The 22,028-nt window shown below is 45.1% G+C and overlaps 1 protein-coding gene across 2 annotated transcripts; it reads right to left on the minus strand.

Annotated features, from left to right (window-relative positions):
• Window positions 1-20: 20 nt before the first annotated feature.
• Window positions 21-18,827, minus strand: LOC108674736 (ubiquitin carboxyl-terminal hydrolase 36). 2 transcript variants are annotated; one of them, XM_018162706.2, is made up of 13 exons: window positions 18,347-18,827; window positions 14,938-15,118; window positions 14,289-14,639; window positions 13,656-13,845; window positions 11,447-11,623; window positions 10,441-10,585; window positions 9,776-9,862; window positions 9,058-9,277; window positions 7,818-7,981; window positions 5,065-5,190; window positions 2,717-4,497; window positions 2,323-2,438; window positions 21-1,775 (listed from the first exon to the last, which is right to left on the minus strand). In XM_018162706.2, exons 2-13 carry the CDS (start codon window positions 15,106-15,108, stop codon window positions 1,434-1,436), a joined length of 3,870 nt encoding a protein of 1,289 aa, XP_018018195.1. In that variant the 5' UTR covers window positions 15,109-15,118; window positions 18,347-18,827; the 3' UTR covers window positions 21-1,433. The 2 variants fall into 2 exon arrangements, with proteins under 2 accessions (XP_018018195.1, XP_018018204.1); XM_018162715.2 differs by lacking the exon at window positions 18,347-18,827 and having other exon boundaries at window positions 14,938-16,286.
• Between the last annotated feature and the right edge of the window lie 3,201 nt (window positions 18,828-22,028).

The following is a 22,028-nucleotide window of genomic DNA, read 5'->3' on the forward strand; positions in this document are numbered from 1 at the left end:
CGATCACAAAGAAACAAAAGTTACAATGCACGTTTATTCGAGCAGGCATTGGGTGTACAAAATATAGTTTGCCTTTTTCCAGTGTACCGTGACTATACAACCTCTGGCGCTGTACAGTGACTGTAAAGCCATGTCACATTGTACAGCCTGGTGGCACTGAACACACTGTATTGTACAGTCATTATGCGCACCGGCTTCACAGAAACTCTTTCAACGCGCACAGCGCACACTTGCTGATACTATCACCTCATGAGTGGACACTCGCTTCAAAGTAATCAATATGAACTATACAACCAAACGATTCAATGGCAACAAACTGCAATACTTCTTAGAAGTTTCCGCCAAAGTTGATTTACAAAGTTATCCGTAGAAACTGAAGCTATTAAAAAGTGACATGATAACGGTAACAACTGGTAACGACGATGACGCCTAGAATAAATAACACACGTGACCTGAAGTAACACTCGTGCCTACATCGTTACCCTGAAATAAGAGGCCTGTACAGTGTACACAGTACCTACATAGCCGAGTGTATACACTAGTGTCAGGGCACAAGATGTTTTTCTACATAGTAAACATAGTTACCCTCCATTTAAATGTCTGTTTATCCGTACGAACATAATTGCAGCTATGTACAAAGTAGCACCAGGGAGGTGAAGTGAACTGTACAAATGTATCACACGTGGGGCAAAACGTCAACAATGAAGCAAAGAATAAAAAACTGAACATTAAATTAATTTGAGTTAATAGAAAGAGATGATACGCGTCTACAAACACTCGCTATAAATGCAATCATAATCGCAGAAGAGCGATAGAGTAATACAGTGAGCCTCACACGGTCCTCACACAGCAAGACAGTGAGCCTCACACGGCCCTCACACAGCAAGACAGTGAGCCTCACACAGCGAGACAGTGAGCCTCACACAGGGAGACAGTGAGCATCAAACGGCCCTCACACTGCGAGACGGTGAGCCTCACACGGCCCTCACACAGCAAGACATTGAGCCTCACACAGCAAGACAGTGAGCCTCACACGGCCCTCACAAAGCGAGACTGTGAGCCTCACACAGCGAGACAGTGAGCCTCATACGGCCCTCACACAGCGAGACAGTGAGCCTCACACGGCCCTCACACAGCGAGACAGTGAGCCTCACACGGCCCTCACACAGCGAGACAGTGAGCCTCACGCGGCCCTCACACAGCAAGACAGAGAGCCTCACACAGTAAGACAGTGAGCCTCACACAGCAAGACAGTGAGCCTCACACAGCAACAGTGAGCCTCACACGGTCTTCACACAGCAAGACAGTGAGCCTCACACAGCAACAGTGAGCCTCACACAGCAAGACACAGACGACTGTCATCCTCTCGTAACAAATGTCGTCAGCAAATAAATAAATCGCTCTCAGCTCCTGACGCTGAGCTTATAAGCGCCTCACCGCCTGAGGTTGAAAGGCCCACCACCCCACCTCTTGCCACCGCCACCCCGCCACGGTCGACCGCCGCCTCTGCGGTGACCGTCAAAACCACGTCTACCGGAGCCCCGGTACTCGCCGCCGCCATGGCCGTAATGAAATCCGCCATTGAAGCGTTTTTTGTCGCCACCGTACCCAGCGTTCCAGCCATTACCATTAGCCCCGCCACCCAACCGTATGAGATTGGGATTCCCACCGCCGCCGCCGCCGTCACTGACGGCGGAGTGGCGGACGTAGGTGTCGAAACGCCGCTTCTTGTGCTGCGTCGCCTCCAGGTCGAAGGGCGTCTTGCGCTTTCGCTGCTGCACAACAAATAAACAACTTAGTATGAAAAAGTGTGGCTATATTGTGTTTCATGTTTTGCATTGTTGCAGCAACTTATAAAATGATAACTTGTTTAGGTTGTTATCGGCTCGATAAAGACCTTACCCGAGTGAGAGCTTTAACATGAATTTTTGCAAACACTGCAATACCCCAAAAAGCGGGAAATGAAGAGCAACACTCCAATAGAACAGCGTTTCATGGGGGCACAATTCTTCCATTAGAAGCGCCGTTTGCCCCGCACTCACCCCTCCTGCCACCACACGCGCCGTTTGCCCTACACTCACCCCTCCTGCCACCACACGCGCCGGCCGTTTGCCCCGCACTCACTGCTCCTGCCACCACACGCGCCGTTTGCCCCACACTCACCCCTCCTGCCACCACACGCGCCGGCCGTTTGCCCCGCACTCACTCCTCCTGCCACCACACGCGCCGTTTGCCCCACACTCACCCCTCCTGCCACCACACGCGCCGTTTGCCCCGCCTCACTCCTCCTGCCACCACACGCGCCGTTTGCCCCGCACTCACCCGCTCCTCGTCGAGCTGGTCGTTGTAGCGCTCATGCTCCGTCCTCCTCAGTGCCGCCGCCACGTCGCGGCTCTTCTGTACGTCCAGCTCGCTGTCCCCACCGTCCCAGGTGCTCACTGCACAGGCATTAAATAATGAAGTCTTACTGCTGTGCTTACTGTAACTCCTACAACCGTGCCACAGTAACCCAACACCCGTGCCTCAGTAACTTAAAATAATGAAAGCAATGACTTCCCTGCAAGCGACATAAGGCTTCAGAAACCTAAGACCTACACGCAGCAGTGAGCTCCTAAAAAAGCTCATAACCCACCTACTCGCAGCCAAGGCCCACCTAACCGCTGCCAAGGCCCACTTATCAGCAGTCGAGACCCACCTACACGTAGTCAAGACTCACCCTTAGCGCCAAAGACATAGGAGGAGGACGACTTAAGCGCATGCAGAGCGCGCTCGCCCTCATCTCCTTCGGGATGCCACACGACCTGCAGTGCTGCCTTGTGTTTGCTGCTTTGCACGTCGCTCTTGTCGTCTTGTGTGTCGTGTTTGTTTCTGTGGCTCGTCAGGGTGTAGGCGAGGTCGCCTTTCACGTGGCGGTCCCAGGCAAGCTTGGTCTTGGCAGGGGCGTCCTGGTGAACGCAGGCCGCCGTTTCGTTTCTCGTGCTAACATCGCCGCTTTTTCTTTTGTCTATACTATGGGAGGAGGGTGATGACCCATCAGCGCCATTAGTGGAAGAACTGACACCATTTCTGATAGCAGGAATACTGGTGCCATTACTGGTAGCAGTAGAATCTCCATTAATTGAGGCCAAAATACCACCACCATTAGACATAGAAGGCGCAGCGCCTTCTTCAGAAAGAGAAGACCCGCTTGTGCCGTTACAATGAATAAGCTTTTTGGAGCCATTTAATTTCAATTTCACTGAAGTGTTGGCGGGAGACTGTGTACTTGTTCCATTACAAAGAGAATTTTTTAGAATGTTTGAGAAAGCATGAGGTTTTTTGGTCGCAGTTGCAGACCCTCTGTTTTCAGAGGCATTCAAGGGGGAGTCCTCAGTACCTGAGATGCACGAAATATAAGACATGAGGCCCTTGGACGCCTTGCCGTTTTTATCAGGCTGTGTAGTTTGATTAACATCTTTATCATTAATCTCTTTTCTTTTAGTAACCTTCCAGCCATTGCAGTCCGCCGACTCTACGATCTTCTTGGCGACGTTTGTAGGGCGGTTTTCAGTGACTGTGAAGTTAGTGCTCCCTGAACAGGTTGAGGAGTTGGAAGCGTTACTGCCGTCGTCGCTGGAGTCTGACACGACCCAACCATCGCTAGTCTTGTTGCTTGAGCTCACCACTTCTGCTTTGGTCTTTGACTTGACCTTGCCATTCATGGGCAATGAAACCTGAGTCTGAGTTTCAGGATATGGTTCAGTGAAATTACTCTGGATTTTCTTTCTAATTAATAACTGATTCTTGCACAACGTTTGGTTCATCTTCACAGGAGTGGCAGAACTGGAGGAGGATACCTGAGAGTTCTTCTGTTTAGTACAAGTTAGCTTGGGAGTTTTATCATCTTTAGAGGGAAGCCTTGAAACATCAGCACTCGGTGCAGGTTGAGATTTTTCTGAACTTGAAACTTGGCATTTATCATCAATGCTTACATCATCATTCTCAGAAGCATCCGAATCATCGACATAGGGAACCAGGCTTTTGTTCTCTACTGCATCGACGGCTTTTATTGAAGTCAGAACTTTCTTTTGAGTAGACAGTAAATAACCTATGGAGTTAAGCTTGCTCACGGAGTTGCAGCTCTTGACTGGAGGGCTGAATGTCTTGGAGGAGGTGGAGGTGGAAGGGGTGGAAGAGGAGGAAGTGGAAGGAGTGTGGGTGGAGATGGAAGGAACACAAGAGGAGGATGCGAGAAGAGCGGAGGAAGCGGAAGCTGAATAAACGGAGGAGGTGGAAGGAGTTGAGGAGGAGTTGGTGGTGGAAGGAGTGGTGGAGGAGATGAGGGACGTAGAAGTATTAGAAACTGCTAAAGAAAGAGAATGAGTAGACGAGGTCGGGGATGAGGAGGTCGCAGAACTGGAGGAAAGGAGTTTGGGGTTGAGCAGCGGGACGTTGGTTCTTACGATCATTTTGTTTCGGGCGAGGGGAGCTGCCTTCATGTCAAATGTGATGCGCTCTCTGAAAGAACAGAAAACGTTACATATAACAGAAAACGTCATACGTGACAGCAGACGTCACACATGACAGCAGACGTCACACATGACAGCAAACGTTACACATGACAGCACCACTCACAGACGGTGACAGCACCACTCACCAGCTGTGACAGCACCACTCACCGGCGGTGACAGCACCACTCACAGGCGGTGACAGCACCACTCACAGACGGTGACAGCACCACTCACCAGCTGTGACAGCACCACTCACCGGCGGTGACAGCACCACTCACAGGCGGTGACAGCACCACTCACAGGCGGTGACAGCACCACTCACAGGCGGTGAAAGCACCACTCATTGAAGGGCAGCATTGCAGAGGCCATCAGTGAATGGCGCTCTCACCACTCAATGACAGAACCACTCGCGTTTCAGAACAGGGCAAAAAAGCCTGATACAAACCATACACTCTCAGATCTTTGCCGTCAGCAAGACAATGCACATTAATGAGTGACCTGATATTGGACTGATGCACCAACACTCGCCATTAGACACAATTGTAAATTAAGTTCATTGCTGCAATGAACCGACCTTTGTTTGGGAGGAGGTAAGACTGCTACAGAAGCTGCAGCAGGTGAGGTAGGAGTTCTTGGCACGACTTCACCCAAGTCGTTGGTTCCGTTGCTCAATGGTGATGACTTTTTACAATTAATTTTGCTGAAAATACAAAATTCAATAAACAAGTGGCACATAAAAACACGATAGGGACTAAGACGTCATTAACGCAATATTTTGTCAATTTCATCATAACTAAGGTGCACAACAACATGATTTCAATGTAGAACATATTGGACTCAAACCAGGCTTCACGAACGGCCTAAACAATCACGATGGAACATTAAGTAGACCATGAATGACATGGACCAGCATGTTGGGGCACTAAGGAGGGTTCATAATTGCCTGGACCAGCATGTTGGGGCACTAAGGAGGGTTCATAATTGCCTGGACCAGCATGTTGGGGCACTAAGGAGGGTTCATAATTGCCTGGACCAGCACGTTGGGGCACTAAGGAGGGTTCATAATTGCCTGGACCAGCATGTTGGGGCACTAAGGAGGGTTCATAATTGCCTGGACCAGCATGTTGGGGCACTAAGGAGGGTTCATAATTGCCTGGACCAGCATGTTGGGGCACTAAGGAGGGTTCATAATTGCCTGGACCAGCATGTTGGGGCACTAAGGAGGGTTCATAATTGCCTGGACCAGCATGTTGGGGCACTAAGGAGGGTTCATAANAAAGAAAACGTGAAATTCTTAGAAAACGGCCAAAAAAGGGGGTACTGTAGAAATCTATCTCCTCCTAGAATTTTCAAGCTACAACATCGAGACGCATATCATTCGATGCGTAAGGACCATATCTATCGATTCGTCGTAGCTTTTTTCGAATTTCGAATTTTTGTGGATGTGGGAGCATTTTTCCCAAAATTTTCAAAAATTTTTCGATTTTCCCCAATTTCCCTTCCCTTTTTTCAAAATATTTTCGAAACTATAATGAAATTTAAAAAAAGCTACGACGAATCTCTAGATATTTCAATTGCAAATCGAATGGTATATGTCTCATTGTTGTAGCTTCAAAACTCTAGGAGATAGGTTTTCCGTGACAATAAGTGTGAATGTTGAGGAGAGCGCGACAAAGTCCCGCGCGCGCCACAATATGCGCTCAATGTAGCATAGATTCCAAACTAAACGTTTCTGGAGCTTGATTCCACTCAAGGATGATGGGAGCAACTACATGCGCATCTCTAACTACAAAGCCCGGAGGCACACTGAGTCAGACCTCACAAAAACACTATATTTGTAGTGGTGGACAGCTAATTATCTCGTATCTAATAACTGAAAGAACTCCTCCCCCCGCCCCCCTTTCATGAAGTGTCGTGTACGTGAAAATCGACGTACAGAGATGGTAGTGGTACCATTGGATAGGCCAGAATGTCAGCTTTAAGATGAGACTAAACACGTAACTGCAGCACAACTCAAGTGGACACTATATTTAAAGAGCTCAGCAGCTAATTAGTTCCTATCTAATTACTTAAAGAACTCCCCCACCCGCCCCCCTTTCATGAAATGTCGTGAAATCATAGATCAACGTAGAGAGATGGCAGTGGTACCGTTGGATAGGGCAGAATGTCAGCTTTAAAATTAGTATAAAAACCGAAAAAGTAAAAATTTTCAATTTTAGGGTAGACGCTCCCCTTAAGGTTACTCCCTCCTCTGAGAACGACTCCCAACAGTGTGTTGCAGCTAACAGCCCCCATCTTCCAGATATTGTTTTCGAAACATAAGTATTCTAAATGGTATGTTATGCTAACCTCTAGGAAAATAAACTTTCTTCTTTATGTACTTCCATTACTCTTTTATTTTACCTCAAAACTACTCAATCGGTTCTGCTCCACCCTGTACATTGAGAGGTTGAGATTGTATTGAACTTTTAGGCAAATAGAAAGATTTTCCACCCTAATACGAGTATTCTAATTGAAATATTTAATTTCAATCGTTAAATGTGTGAATTTAAAACTAGAAACAATTACAATTATAAGACGATATATAAAATAATTAAATGCAGTGAATGGATATAAAATATTTGAATTGTGCACATGTTTATTTCAAACAGTGTTAGCTTTTCTCATAACTTAAGTCTCGTTTCAAGTCGTATGAGGTTTGTTTGGTCATCGTTCAGTTTATTTTTAGTATTGGTTTATTTGTCTGAATTAAATGGGAATAGTGCAGTCAGTCACTCAGTCACTACTAGTCGGTGTGTATAGAGGGTAGAGTCTGGTAGATTTATAGGACATAAAACTAGTGGATCTATTGATAGTGCTGTGCACTGTGCTATCAGCTACAGTCACTACTAGTCGGTGTGTATAGAGGGTAGAGTCTGGTAGATTTATAGGACATAAAACTAGTGGATCTATTGATAGTGCTGTGCACTGAGCTATCAGCTACCTATCTGTTATGTGACTGTTCAATGTTTAGAAGATCTGCATTCCTGAAGTGTTTTTGCATATTGAAGCCAGTTAAATGGTCAATATTTAGCTCATTACCTTGCTCCATACAAACTTGACAAAGCTAATGAATAGACTTATAATTGCAACATAAAAAATAACACCTCAAAAAATACAAAAAAGCTGAAAAAATCAAAAAAATCAAATAAATCAAAAAAATCATGAAAAAATCAAAAAAATCATTGATTTTTGATTTTTTTGATTTTTTTAAAAAAATCAAAAAAATCGCCAACCCTGGCCTGGACCAGCATGTTGGGGCTCTAAAAAGGCTCTGGGGCCACCTGCCTGGTGAGGACGATGGGCCTGGTTAGAGTGGCGTTGTTGCAGGGACGCACGACGTCCTTGCTGCCCACTGGAGAAGACTGGGGTTGTTGAGGCTGCTTGATGAGCTCGTAGAAGAGGATGTAGGGGTTGCGGAGCAGCACCGACTGTAGCCCCACAGAACGGACCTGGGGAAGAGGGATATTTGTGGTCAACACGGTGCCTATAAACCAACTGGAGGGATTTGATTCGCCAGCAATCAGCATTGTACATGTGAATCTCTCTGAAAAAGTACGGGTTTTTAAGACCAATGTGCTTTTTCCTGATATTCACTCGGAGAGAGTACTACAGTAAAAGTAGATTAAAGCAACAGTAGTATTGATACTGATGCTAAACATAGAGTTGATACATGACTATAATAAAATTGACACTTCTAACCTATGTGAAGAAGATTCCTCAAATACAGATTCGATATGAAAGACAAAAAAGGTAATCAGCACTTTAGGTGACATTGCATAAATCATAATATGGACTTTGGAATGAAGATGTCTGTTGAGGTCTTTTTATTTATTTAATATTGTTATGTGTCATGAATGAATGTAGAACAAGTCAGAGGATCTGTCATGTTAATAACACTTACAATGGGTAGCTATTTATTGAAGGCCAGATAAAAGTGGATTTTTCTCGTGTCCTGGGGCCTTTAAAATAGGTGTCAAAAATAGTGAAGAGTTTGACGGCACTCTGATGGAAATTCGCCTATAAGACTATGTAGGCCACCGTATTTGCTAAGGCAGCTACGAGTAATTAGTCCCCTACATGAAACAAGGTCACTACTTGTACTTAGTTTGTTATGTGTACTTAGGTCACAATATGTATATACCTAAATAAGTTTTGAGAGTGTGGGAAAAGTTCTACGTAGAACAACAACCAACTTGTCAAACGCTGTCATTCAGGATCGGCTACAACGAGCACAAGTCGGCTACAACTGCCAAGCTGGAAATGGGGAAGAGTGGCTGAAAAATTAAAGTGAACAACAGGGAATACCTGCTGAAGTAAATGTAACAAAGTTAGGTAACTTCACAAGAAGAGAATAAGAGGGAATAATTGCTAAAGTAAATGAAACAAAGCTAATTAACTCCACAAGGAAGAGGTATTAGCTTCACCAGACAGAAAACAAGGAGAAATAACTGACAATAAAATAACGTTCGAAGTAGGAAAAAAAAGCCTCAGGAAACAAAGTAAGAGAATGTGAGCAGCCACTGACTGAGCAGTCGTCGAACTCGAGCATGTGTCCGGCGCCTCCTTCAGCACAGGCGATGTAGTGCCCCCCGTGCTGCGACCCTCCCAAGTGCACCACCATCGACACCAGGCGGTACCTCAACGCCCCAGGGGCGCCGCCCCCCCGTCGCGTCAGGAAACGCGTCAGGTCCACTACGCGGTCTATGTTGATGTGCTTGCCGATCTTGCAGCCGTTGAACGTGAACCTGTGGTGAGGGGTGGTAAAGGGTGGTGAGGGGGCAATGAAGGGTGGTGAGGGGGAGAGGGGGGGAATGAAGGGTGGTGAGGAGGCAATGAAGGGTGGTGAGGGGGGCAATGAAGGGTGGTGAGGGGCATGAGGGTAAGAGGTTATGGAGGTAATGAACTAGATCATTAGAGAGTTACATCTATCAGGTGCCACGCCCTCACAGCCACACACCCGCCGAGACATTAGTCCCTAAGATCACCACCTAATTGAAGCAGAACGTTAAGCCGAACGGTGCCAGCAGAACGTTAAGCTCCCCCAGTTCTTCCCATTATAAGCCAAAGTTCATCCCAGCGCCCACCCAAGCGTAGTTCCCACTCAAACCCTCAACTCACACTCGAGCAGCCCCCCCCCCAGAACCCCTCAAACCCCACCCCAAATTTCCAGAACGCCCCAGCTCCCTGTCAAGCCACCAGAGTCCCCGCCCAGCGCCTTAGTCCAGAACCCCCTTCACCCCCACCTCTTCAGCTGCAGCAGCAGCACGTTGGGCGGGCGCTCTATCAGCGAGCCCTTGGTGGCAGGGACTTTCTTCTTGCAGCGCTCACACCTGTGACAATAGAGCATAGAAATTATTGTGGCGGTCGTTGCAATAAAGGCAAATAAAAACCTTAAGATCCTCCAGGTAACAGGTACCCAAATTATTGTGGCGGTTGTTGGAATAAAGGCAAATAAAACCCTTAAGATCCTCCAGGTAACAGGTACCCAGAGTTCATTTTAGAATTCTAGCGGGGTTTTAATTGACCAAAGACACATGGCGTATATTGAAAAGGCCATCACATAACCAATCACACTCTGGAGAGGAAGACATCTCAACAAATCACAGCAGGAAAGGGACATGTCTCCCTCCAAATAGTAAAGTAACTTTATGCACTATCCTAGAATTGCAGCCTGCTAGAGTTCTAGGGATTTAGGGATACCAGCCCTAGGCCACGCTGCTAGCATCACCCTCGACGATGAGCAAGCACCGCTCACTAGCGACACCAGAAATGAGCTGAGCTTCCCGAGGCTCGAACCCACAGCCAGCCCCTGTCAACAGGTGCAACAGCCCCTGTCAGCAGGTGCCCTAGCCCCTGTCAACAGATGCCCTAGCCCCTGTCAACAGATGCCCTAGTCTGTCAACAGCACCTGTAGCAGTTGTGGGCGTCGAGAGTCTCCTGACGGAAGTATTGGTCGAGCGCCTGGTCGAGGCTGGCGGAGGAGCGTATGTCCAGCACCAGGTCTTGGAAATGTGAGAACGTCGTCGAGACGTGGCCGCACGCCGGGCATGTCACTGAAACGGGAGGGGAACGTAAGTGAAACGAGAGGGGAACGTGACTGAAACGGGAGGGGAACGTGACTGAAACGGGAGGAGAACGTGACTGAAACGAGAGGGGAACGTGACTGAAACGGGAGGGAAACGTCATTGAAACGGGAGAGGAACGTCACTGAAATGGGAGGGAAACGTCACTGAAATGGGAGGGAAACGTCACTGAAATTGGAGGGAAACGTCACTGAAACGGGATGGAAACGTCACTGAAAAGGGAGAGAAACGTCACTGAACCGGGAGGAAAACGTCACTGAAATGGGAGGGGAACGTCACTGAAACGGGAGGGAAACGTCACTGAAGCGGGAGAGGAACGTCACTGAAATGGGAGGGAAACGTCACTGAAACGGGAGCGAAACGTCACTGAAAAGAGAGAGAAACGTCACTGAAACGGGAGGAAAACGTCACTGAAATGGGAGGGGAACGTCACTGAAACGGGAGGGAAACGTCAAGTGACTGAAACGGGAGGGGAACGTGACTGCAACGGGAGGGGAACGTGACTGAAACGGGAGGGGAACGTGACTGAAACGGGAGGGGAACGTGACTGAAACGGGAGGGGATCGTCACTGAAACGGGAGGGGAACGGGAGTAGAACGTCGCTGAAACGGGAGTAGAACGTCACTGAAATGGGAGTAGAACGTCGCTGAAATGGGAGGGAAACGTCACTGAAACGGGATGACGCCGTGGTGGACAAATAACAAGAAGCTGACACTGCAAATGGTTAGTTAGACACAGTTATAAGCTGACACAGTTAGAAGTGTGACTGAAGCGTCACACTGAAACGGAGGACATCCTTCAAATATCTGGATGAGGGGCAGAGGCACCCACCTTGCTGCCTGAGGTAGCCTCCAAATATCTGATTGAGCGGCGTGGTCTGACGGGAGAGGTGGTCCAGCTTGGTGGCTCTCCTGTAGAGGAGGTAGGAGCGCTCCATGTGCTCCAGCAGCAGCTTGATGAACTCGTGGGCGTCCTCCTGTCTGCCCAGCGTGAAGGTCTTGCCAATACCTGCAATACATAGAACGCTTAACTATGTTGACAAAATACAGAAAATATAGGACATATTAATAGCAATATTTATACATAATAATTATGGATTGAGAAAGACAGAACAGAAGGATTTTATTTCTGAATTGAAAAAAAAGATCCATAAATTTTATTCCTAGACCTCGACAAGCCGATGCTAGGACAACGGAATGCTAAGTGACGAGGTGCCTGACATTGTATCAACACCTGAACTGCTGAGAGGCGAGGTGCCTGCCATTGTATCAACACCTGAACTGCTGAGAGGCGAGGTGCCTGACATTGTATCAACACCTGAACTGCTGAGAGGCGAGGTGCCTGAGGAGGGAAACGTCACTGAAACGGGATGGAAACGTCACTGAAAAGGGAGAGAAACGTCACTGAAACGGGAGGAAAACGTCACTGAAATGGGAGGGGAACGTCACTGAAACGGGAGGGAAACGTCACTGAAACGGGAGGGAAACGTCACTGAAACGGGAGAGGAACGTCACTGAAACGGGCGGGGACCGTTTCTGAAATGGGAGGGGAACGTCACTGAAACGGGAGGGGCACGTCACTGAAACGGGAGGGGAACGTCACTGAAACGGGAGGGAACGTCACTGAAACAGGAGGGGAACATCACTGAAACGGGAGGGGAACATCACTGAAACGGGACGGGAACGTCACTGAAACCGGAGGCAAACGTCACTGAAACGGGAGGGAAACGACACTGAAATGGGAGAGGAACGTCACTGAAACGGGATGGGAACGTCTCTGAAATGGGAGGGGAACGTCACTGAAACGGGAGGGGCACGTCACTGAAACGGAAGAGGAACGACACTGAAACGGGAGGGGAACGTCACTGAAACGGGAGGGGAATGTCACTGAAACGGGAGGGGAATGTCACTGAAACGGGAGGGGAACGTCACTGAAACGGGACGGGAACGTCACTGAAACGGGAGGCAAACGTCACTGAAACGGGAGGCAAACGTCACTGAAACGGGATAGGAACGTCACTGAAACGGGAGGGGAACGTCACTGAAACGGGAGGGGAACGTCACTGAAACGGGACAGGAACGTCACTGAAACGGGAGGCAAACGTCACTGAACGGGAGGGAAACGTCACTGAAACGGGAGAGGAACGTCACTGAAACGGGAGTGGAACGTCACTGAAACGGGATGGGAACGTCACTGAAACGGTAGGCAAACGTCACTAAAATGGGAGGGAAACGTGACTGAAACGGGAGGGGAACGTGACTGAAACGGGAAGGGAACGTGACTGAAACGGGAGGGGAACGTGACTGAAATGGGAGGGGAACGTGACTGAAACGGGAGGGGAACGTGACTGAAACGGGAGGGGAACGTGACTGAAACGGGAGGGGAACGTGACTGAAACGGGAGGGGAACGTGACTGAAACGGGAGGGGAACGTGACTGAAACGGGAGGGGAACGTGACTGAAACGGGAGGGGAACGTGACTGAAACGGGAGGGGAACGTGACTGAAACGGGAGGGGAACGTGACTGAAACGGGAGGGGAACGTGACTGAAACGGGAGGGGAACGTGACTGAAACGGGAGGGGAACGTGACTGAAACGGGAGGGGAACGTGACTGAAACGGGAGGGGAACGTGACTGAAACGGGAGGGGAACGTGACTGAAACGGGAGGGGAACGTGACTGNTGACCTGAACTGCTGAGGGGCGAGGTGCCTGACATTGTATCAACACCTGAACTGCTGAGGGGCGAGGTGCCTGACATTGTATCAACACCTGAACTGCTGAGGGGCGAGGTGCCTGACATTGTATCAACACCTGAACTGCTGAGAGGCGAGCTGCCTGACATTGTATCAACACCTGAACTGCTGAGAGGCGAGGTGCCTCACCTGAACTGCTGAGGGGCGAGGTGCCTGACATTGTATCAACACCTGAACTGCTGAGGGGCGAGGTGCCTGACATTGTATCAACACCTGAACTGCTGAGAGGCGAGGTGCCTGACATTGTTACAACACCTGAACTGCTGATTATTATTTACTATACTGACACTTCAGCTTGCTGACAATGAGGTTGGGCTTGATGACTTGCTGACTGGGCTGACGTGTGAGCACGTAGGTGGAGATGACAGCACAGAGGGAGCAGAAGGAGGCGCTGATGCCAGACTGCTGACACTGCTGCAGGTGCTGACCACGCTCCTCCTCCAGCCAGTTGCCCAGTGCAGGGATGTGGAAGAGCGCCTGTAGGGTTAAACTTGTAATGAATTGGGCTTAATTTTGAATCCTTAACAGCACCTGCAGAAGTTCGTTTTGTCCCTTTAGGTTCCAACACACAACCTTTGCACCCCACACCACACAGCTCTTCTACATACAACCCCTGCAACCCACACCACACAGCTTTTCTACATACAACCCCTGCAACAAGCTCTTCTACATACAACCCCTGCACCCCACACCACAGGGATCTTCTACATACAACCCCTGCACCCCACACAGCTCTTCTACATACAACCCCTGCCCCCCACATCATGCTTTGCATCATCAGCTTTTATACAGGCTTAACCATAGTCTTTTTGATTAAGGAACCCACACATTTGCAGGGATGCATTGAGGTATCAGGCTATCCACTGTCTTACACTTTCAGGGAGGCGTTAAGGTAGCAGGCTACCCAACACCCCACACACCTGCAGGGATGAGTTGAGGTAACAGGTGTTGCCAAGGTTAGCCAGGCCGGAGTGGTGGGTGGGTGGCCGCAGCCATCCAAGGCGTACTCGCTCTTTCTTGTAAAGCACTGTCCGTGGCTCCTCCAGCTCATCATCCTTCTTGCACACTCTATTCATGTCACCAGTCTTTATGATATTGTTGTTATTTGTCTTGCCTGGAGTCTGTATATTATTTTTCTTGTAGTTGTTGTTGCATAGCACCCCATTCTGGGGGCAAGTTTCCTTCTTGAGATGCATGAGGTTGGGTAGAGACCAGCGGCGATTGAACTGCTGTTCCTTCTGGCACGTGTACTCAATCTTCTTGGTGAATAACTGAGAAAAAAATAAATGTTCAATTCCATCATAATAAATTATTATAAGGGAATTGAACATTAACATTGGAAATTGTATTTAATATGTGAATAACTGGTTATTAGAAAAAAAAACTCACTGAATAAAAAAGTATTCACATTTATCTTTTGCAGTGCTTCATAAGAGCACATTGCTCAGATGCCCAACTAGCTACTGAGCTCACACCATATACACATGAGTATACCTCATCATAACATTGTGAACACATCACACTACACTCACCACAAACAACTCAATCATTAGTCACAGGATAACCCACCTCATTGCCTAGTATCTGGTCCACCCATGAATCAGTGACTGCATCTTCCTGTGAGTTGTTGCTGCTTGGAACTAATGTTCCGCTGGCTGCCTCGCGGTGCAGCTGCTGCTTGAAGTTGCTCTCGAGTGCAGCTGCAATGCCTGACACGTCCGCAGTGTATGAGGCTGGCATTCCTTATCTCCTGAGCATGGGGAACTTTTAAGTGCATGTCTACAAGGCAACACACTTAATAAGATACATTCAGATCAAATTTAGAATCAAGAATTTCTTTGGCACATGACAAGCTGTATGTTTGTATCATCATTATCATAAGCTCATCATAAAGTTATAAAACTGTTAAAAATATGTGTGTGGCTATGACTGTGAATAACTCAGACACTTATAAGAAATACATATTGATTACAATTGAAACAATGAGGGTCATTACGACACAGGTGTGCTGACAGAGTGCTACAGTTATAAATTAAATCTGTATCCAAAAGGAATTGGAGATCCACTCATGACTTACAGTGAATGAGTTTGACCACTGACCTTCAGTATCATTACTAATGACAATGATATGATAGTTTTGTCATTCAGATACTTTGTCTAAGCCTCCAAATGCTATTCAATTATCTAACTTAACCTTACCCTTACCATCTTATTCAAAATGACCTCTTTAATGAACCATCTTTCTATCTTGTACACCATCACCCATACTTTCATTCTTTATCATCACTTCACTAGCAGGAGAAGATACCACTGACAGTGATGCTGTTTAGGTTGGGTCAATGCAAAAGCAAGTTTAAACATATAGGGGGCAAGCTCCAACTTCCAAGCTGCCATATGACAACTCCATGTTCAGTAAATCTCTGACCAAAATGACTCATCACATCCACCAGTTTGTGTTAGAGCTACATTACTATTCCACTATCAAAGACCAATCATATGTTATTGAGTGAAGTGCAGATGTTACATGAAGATTTTGTTTGATACATTTAGCTTGCACAGCATCATGTTTTGGAGCAGCAGTGCATGCCTGTTTATAACTTATTTTGCTGTGGCTGCAAGTACCATATATCACCATCTGTACTTCTCTAAAAACTAGTTTTGCAATGAGTAGAGTATTGCATTCATTTCTGTACTATTGTCAAGTTAAATACAAGTTAACTGCTCTAATACAATTCAAATTCAAAATTCACTTTCTAGGCTGTTGGGTAGATGCTAGATAATAGATTTGCGCCTACAAAAGCTTCTGAAGACTAAGGAACTATTTACTTCAACAAAACTTGAACATTGCAGGAAGAGTTCCTAAGGCTATCGTAAAATGGGGTAACTTAGACCACTTTTTTTATTATAAATGATGCCATTTTTTTACTAGCTAAATTAAACTTGAATTGAAATATGCAAAATACAGGTCTATACTCTAGCTTCACTCACCATAAATTGCTGGCTCCTGCCTCTCATAGTCTTTATGTAATTTCAAAAAAAGTGGTGGTCTTAGTTACCCCAGCTCTTGGGGTAACTTAGACCGGGTGGTAAAATCAATTATATTTTTTGGTAAAATAACTCCAAATAACTCCAGGTTTTGGTGCATTGTAGTAGAACTCTTCTAGTTACATATGCAAATGACAAACTTGAGGAAAGTGTCATAGTTTGCAAATGGGGGGCACCTCCCCATAATAAGGGAAATGTGACTACCTAATGGCAGCCCTGATGGGGTATTATTGACTGGCTTGGAAATTAAGTTAAAATTACCATATATAATACTCTGTAGAGTCTGAAACATAAAGAAAAAACATAAATAGGCTGTCAAACATAAAATATGTTATATATGGTAATTTTATATTAACTTCCAAGCCGGTCTATGTTACCCCGTCAGGGCTGACATTAGGTGGTCTAAGTTACCCCATTTGGGGGCGGCGCCCTCCATTTGCAAACTATGACACTTCCCTAAAATTTGTCATTTGCATATGTAACTAGAAGAGTTCTACTACAATGCATCAAAACCTGGAGTTATTTAACCAAAAAATAAAAAAAATTGGAGGGGGTACTCTGACAGGCTTTGAATAATAGTTTTTTTTTGTGGGTCACATTTTTAATTTTTTAACCACGTAGAATTGATGGCCGGGATTGCGCGAACATGTGCGCAAAGAGAATCAATTTTCATTACATTGCGCCAACTGTGCACAGCAATAGCTTAAAAAAGTGAAAATGCGCGGGAAAATTCACCAAAAACATACATCATCCTCAGTGTGGCACTCAACTCAAATAGTAAAACTTACATGAATTTGAAAGATTGCAACTCATACAGAAAAATGTGCAATTTCAGCATTTTTCAAATTTCAACACAAGTTGTTTATTGTAATTTGGACCTGTAAATTTACTTTCCAGTCCATTGAAAACTATTTTTGACTTTGAGCACAAAAATTGCAGGCCAGACATATCCATATTCCAACTTTCCAAGTTCCAACAGAATGCACATATCAGTGATCAGTCTGGCACTGGCAGTCTGTGCCAAATTGCCAATCATCAGGGCGATGATGATCAGGCATTGCCGCATTGGCCTTGGCAGGCTTGGCTGCCTTGCCAAATGCCAATTGCCATAGCTCTCGCTTGGAACTTTCTGTGGATTTCGTTTCCCGGATTGCGCGATGGAGTTGAGTTAGAATTATATTTTAAGCTTCCTGCGGAATTTAGAGACAATTTTAGCAGCCTAAACATCCTGCAGAGTTCATTAACAAACGTACTAGTTCGTCTGATATCCCGTTTTTTCCAATCGGGCCATAGGGTAAACGCGGTATATTCCGACATCGTAGGTAATTCCGTCACTTCTCTAGTTTTTCCTTTATATTAAGCTTTGTTTTAGTTCCATGCGAAACATTTTGTGACGTTTCATCGTTGCTGACGCGTAGTGAAGTGTTTTGAGAGTCATGTGAAGGCAACAGAACTTACGTAACGCATACGTTTTTTTTTTATAGTTTTTCATTTTTCGATGCGTCCTTAAAGTGTCGGAATATACCGCGTTTACCCTAGCTACTCCTACTCAGTCATGATAGTGAATAGTGATCATAATAATAAATCACACTTATCACAGTAACTCACACTCTCACAGTCTATACCCTGTCTAATCATCAGTGGATCAGCCATGAGGGAATTAAAAAGAAACTGTTTTATAAAATATTTTTAACCCACTGGCCACTATGAATGACTCTAGGGCCTAGGCTACTAACAAGTAACAAATTTTCAAACTTGAAGTGATAAATTTGTACTTTCACAACTTTGATATAGCTAGAAATGTTGCAGGCAATTGGATTTGGACAGAATGTTAGCTACCTAATTACAAATAATGGAAGTTATAGAAGTATAATAGAACCATCATCACAATGGTAAGCCTACTGGCTAGGTACTACTTGCCGTATATACTTACCAAGCAGTGGACGTGGTCAAAAATTTAAGTGTCCCCAAATAAGAAGACTTGAAATGAATAAATATTTTTAAACAATGGAAAGCAATCAAAGCATTTTGTTGCACTAAAGTACCACTGTATTGACATGTTAGATGCACAAGTCAATAATTTCTACGACTTTCAGACAATTGCTATTTCATACAAGTTACAACTAAGCTCAAATTAGCCAGCAGAGGCCAGAGCCCAGAGATTAGATTAATTATCATTAGATATGGTTTCTCCCATTTTTGCACTGAATTTCATTTGATTTCTCAACAAATTTTTCTCAAGTCTTAAAACCTAATTTGAAAATTATTTAAAACATTACAGGTGATGAGGTGAACACGTGCAGAGCAATAGGTATGTGGTTCACATACTAGTACTGCTTCCGTGTACGGATTACTACAAGACTGAAAACCACGCGCGGCAAGTATGCAACACAAAATTCTCGTGGTCATAAACACGTTCCGAAACCTAGGGCGCATAAAATAGGAAAATGCAAAAATGAAATTCATACTATTTTTACATTTACACAAGTTAGACAAAATCTATACAAATTGTACATACATGGACGAATAAAGCTTTATTGGGGGGACATATGAAGCTGAATAATCAATTATTTTGTGAACATATGTGCTTACTTATTCCGATTTGATAGCACTTAATCCGATATATATATACAATTTGTGTATATACTTTATGAAAAATTTTGTTGAAAAATGTAATTAAAATCTAAAAATTGTCGGTAAAACTCGTTGCTAAATTATCATGCAATATGGATCTGATTATTTTTTCGAATTTGAGTGTTTCATGAAACAAAATAGGAATATTTAAAGGAATCTAACTCTTTATGAACACCTTCCTAACCCGACATTATATGGAAACCATACATATTTTTCACGCAGATGCAGAATACTATATATAACTTTTCACTTCCATAAACGAAAGATTTTGTAAAAATGTAAAAAAAATTTGGTTCCAATATTTGAAAAGATATTCGTGAATTCGACCTTTCCGCACCGATTCGACACTTCAAGTTGCACTGAATTTAGGTTTTCCGTATTAATAAAAAAAGAATTGATGTAAAAATCTGAAATAATTCCATCCACAGCGCATTGATAATATCTACCTATTTTTTTCAAATTTGAATGAAATCCGTTCAGTATTGATAGATTTATGCCTGGCAGAGTTGAACGTGAAGTTAGGTTTTGCATTCGAGTACGCTGAAGTGTCGATTCGGTCCTTTACCGCCGACACTTTTCATGCCACCTACCGGGCACGTTTCCGGCCGGTCTCCTAGGTTCAGCGAGCCTAAAATATTTACCAAACTAGTAAACGTAGTTCGATGAAACTTCTCATACATTTTCAATAGAGCCTAACGATGATATCACCTCTCAAGAGACCGGCCGGTCTCCAATATTCAGTGAGCATGGAATATCTCCCAACTTCATGTCCCAACTAATGAACACACTGAAAATCCCTGTTAAATAATTAGAATTGGTATCAATAGTTTCGTTCAAATCTGAACATAAGTATACAAGATATATTATAAGTATTATAGTATACAAGATATAAACATTAGTATACCAAGCAGGGGCGCATGCCGGAGGCTAGCTTTGCCAAAGTTCATACTTAGTTCATATTATTTTCCGTAGGTAAAAACGCTAGATGGCATAACATCCTATGAAGTCAAGTGCTCAAAGCCATAGCGCCGGATTTCCACAGCAATAAAATAAGCGTGCCAAAGGTAAGCAGGACCATACAACACCTAGCCAAACCTCTTCCGGGCTAACCTCGCCAAGCCTAACCTAAACAAGTTGCAACATTTCTCCACCCTAAACAAACTTGAGAGGACCTAACCTAACCTCATTGGCTGCAGAAAGTTAGAAAGGCAGTTCAAGTGTGCTGGTAGAGCCAGTCATTGGCTGCAAGAAGGTTGTGATGCACTACAGCGTGAATAGGTTCGGCCAGAAGAGGTTAGGCCGGAGTGGGTACAGCCGGATGAGGAACTGCCTGCTTATGAGCCAGCATACAAGCATTGACTGAAGACCTACTGCGTTACTTTCTTTTGGCAGTGAGTCACTTGTCTGAATTATGGAGTTTAGGAGCAATCTGCGCGGCTTCTAGCTCTGAGGCTGAGTAAAGTTAATTCATGGTGAAGCTAGGCGTTGGCTCCAGGGCTTATTTAGAAGTAGAATTTGTGGCCTCCGGCTGCGCCCCTTGATTGACACTGGACGGACAACAAACTTGTAGGCCCGTACAAACCATAACTCAACCCTTGGTTTGAAAAAATTTAGGACATTTATCTGTTTGAAAATTGACATTGAAATTTGAAATGAAATTAAATTGTAATTGTAAGTAGCTTGTGAAAATTTACTCGAGATTTGATTTGCTAGACATCTTGCGTTCTGTAAAATAAAAAATAAGGAGCATAGGTCCAGGAAATTTACAGTTTTCATTGTAAATACTCGCTTGAACACAATGAGTCTTATGTTTTATTCAATTTTTTTTGAGTTATGAATATTATATGTAAAAAAATGATCTCGTCAATATTAAATATATTTTGCTGCTTAAAAGAAGAGCAGAAGAAACGGCCGAAAACTCCTAACAGCGGTCGTGACAGAAATCAATCGCAGACTCAACCTATTATTTTCTGTTTCAAGAGTTATTTTCACATGTATTACTTGCAGAAGTATTGCTTACACAACCTCTCCTGCTTGTACACTCGTTTCTTTCATATATTTCATCGGGGCTCTGGAGCACGGGCTATCAATTGCAGCTCATTTTAATTATTTTTTAAGTTAGGTTTAAGACGCGTGGTGTTACCATCTCCTCAATGCCTCATCTAGCACAGCTCAGCTGTGATATTTGATATATAGAATTCTGACGCAAGTTAATTTCTCCTTCAATGCAATTTCTCTGAAGTTTGGCCAAGTTCTTACATGAAACAGAGGTCGAGAAAAGTTTCGCACCTGCAAAACCAGCGTTCTGTTTAGGACTTTAGGGGCTACTACGGACTCCAAGGTCGAAGATATCTAATGCTTTTTCAACACCAACTAAAATCTTTATTCCGTCATATACAGAGTCCATTATGAAAGTAATGAGCATGATGTTATTGTGTCGCGACGATAGATGGCAGCGCGGTCAAACCGGCTGGGGAATGTGGTGGGGGATATGCCCTTTCAGTGCTGTAGTGCATCCGGTCGTAAGTTGAGTTCGAACAGTATGAGCGGAGAAGCGAGCCTCCGCGTGAAGTGTGTTTTCGACTTTTGTAACATAGCGCGATGGAGCGTTAGCTGGAACAACGATACTCCATAAATTTTTGCGTGATGCTTGGAAGAAATGCAACCGAAACATTCCAGATGCTGCGAGAAGCCTTCAACGACGAATGCATTTCAACATCACAATCTGGAAAGTGGCACAAGGCGTTCAGGGAGGGCCGGGAGGAGGTCGCCGACGAACCCCGCTCTGGACGCCCAACAACCCAAACTGAAGAGAACGTGGATCGTGCGCGCGAAGTTTTGCGATCAAAACGATGATCAATGTCTTCTTTGACATCCGAGGAATAGTCCATTGTGAGTTTGTACCGCAAGGAAAAACTGTAAACTCAGCCTTTTCCACATCCAACACCATGTTACATCGTTCCTGAGAGGCATTCCCGTCG

Source organism: Hyalella azteca, unplaced genomic scaffold (genome assembly GCF_000764305.2).
Source record: "Hyalella azteca isolate HAZT.00-mixed unplaced genomic scaffold, Hazt_2.0.2 contig8367, whole genome shotgun sequence".
Taxonomy (NCBI): domain Eukaryota; kingdom Metazoa; phylum Arthropoda; class Malacostraca; order Amphipoda; family Hyalellidae; genus Hyalella; species Hyalella azteca.

Coding starts and splice junctions, on each gene's coding strand:
- LOC108674736 (XM_018162706.2), bottom strand. CDS start 15,108: ATGCCAGCCTCATACACTGCGGACGTGTCAGGCATTGCAGCTGCACTC. Junction 9,278..9,775: donor CTGCTGCTGCAGCTGAAGAG/GTGGGGGTGAAG, acceptor CCCTCACCACAG/GTTCACGTTCAACGGCTGCA. Junction 2,439..2,716: donor CTATGTCTTTGGCGCTAAGG/GTGAGTCTTGAC, acceptor ATGCCTGTGCAG/TGAGCACCTGGGACGGTGGG.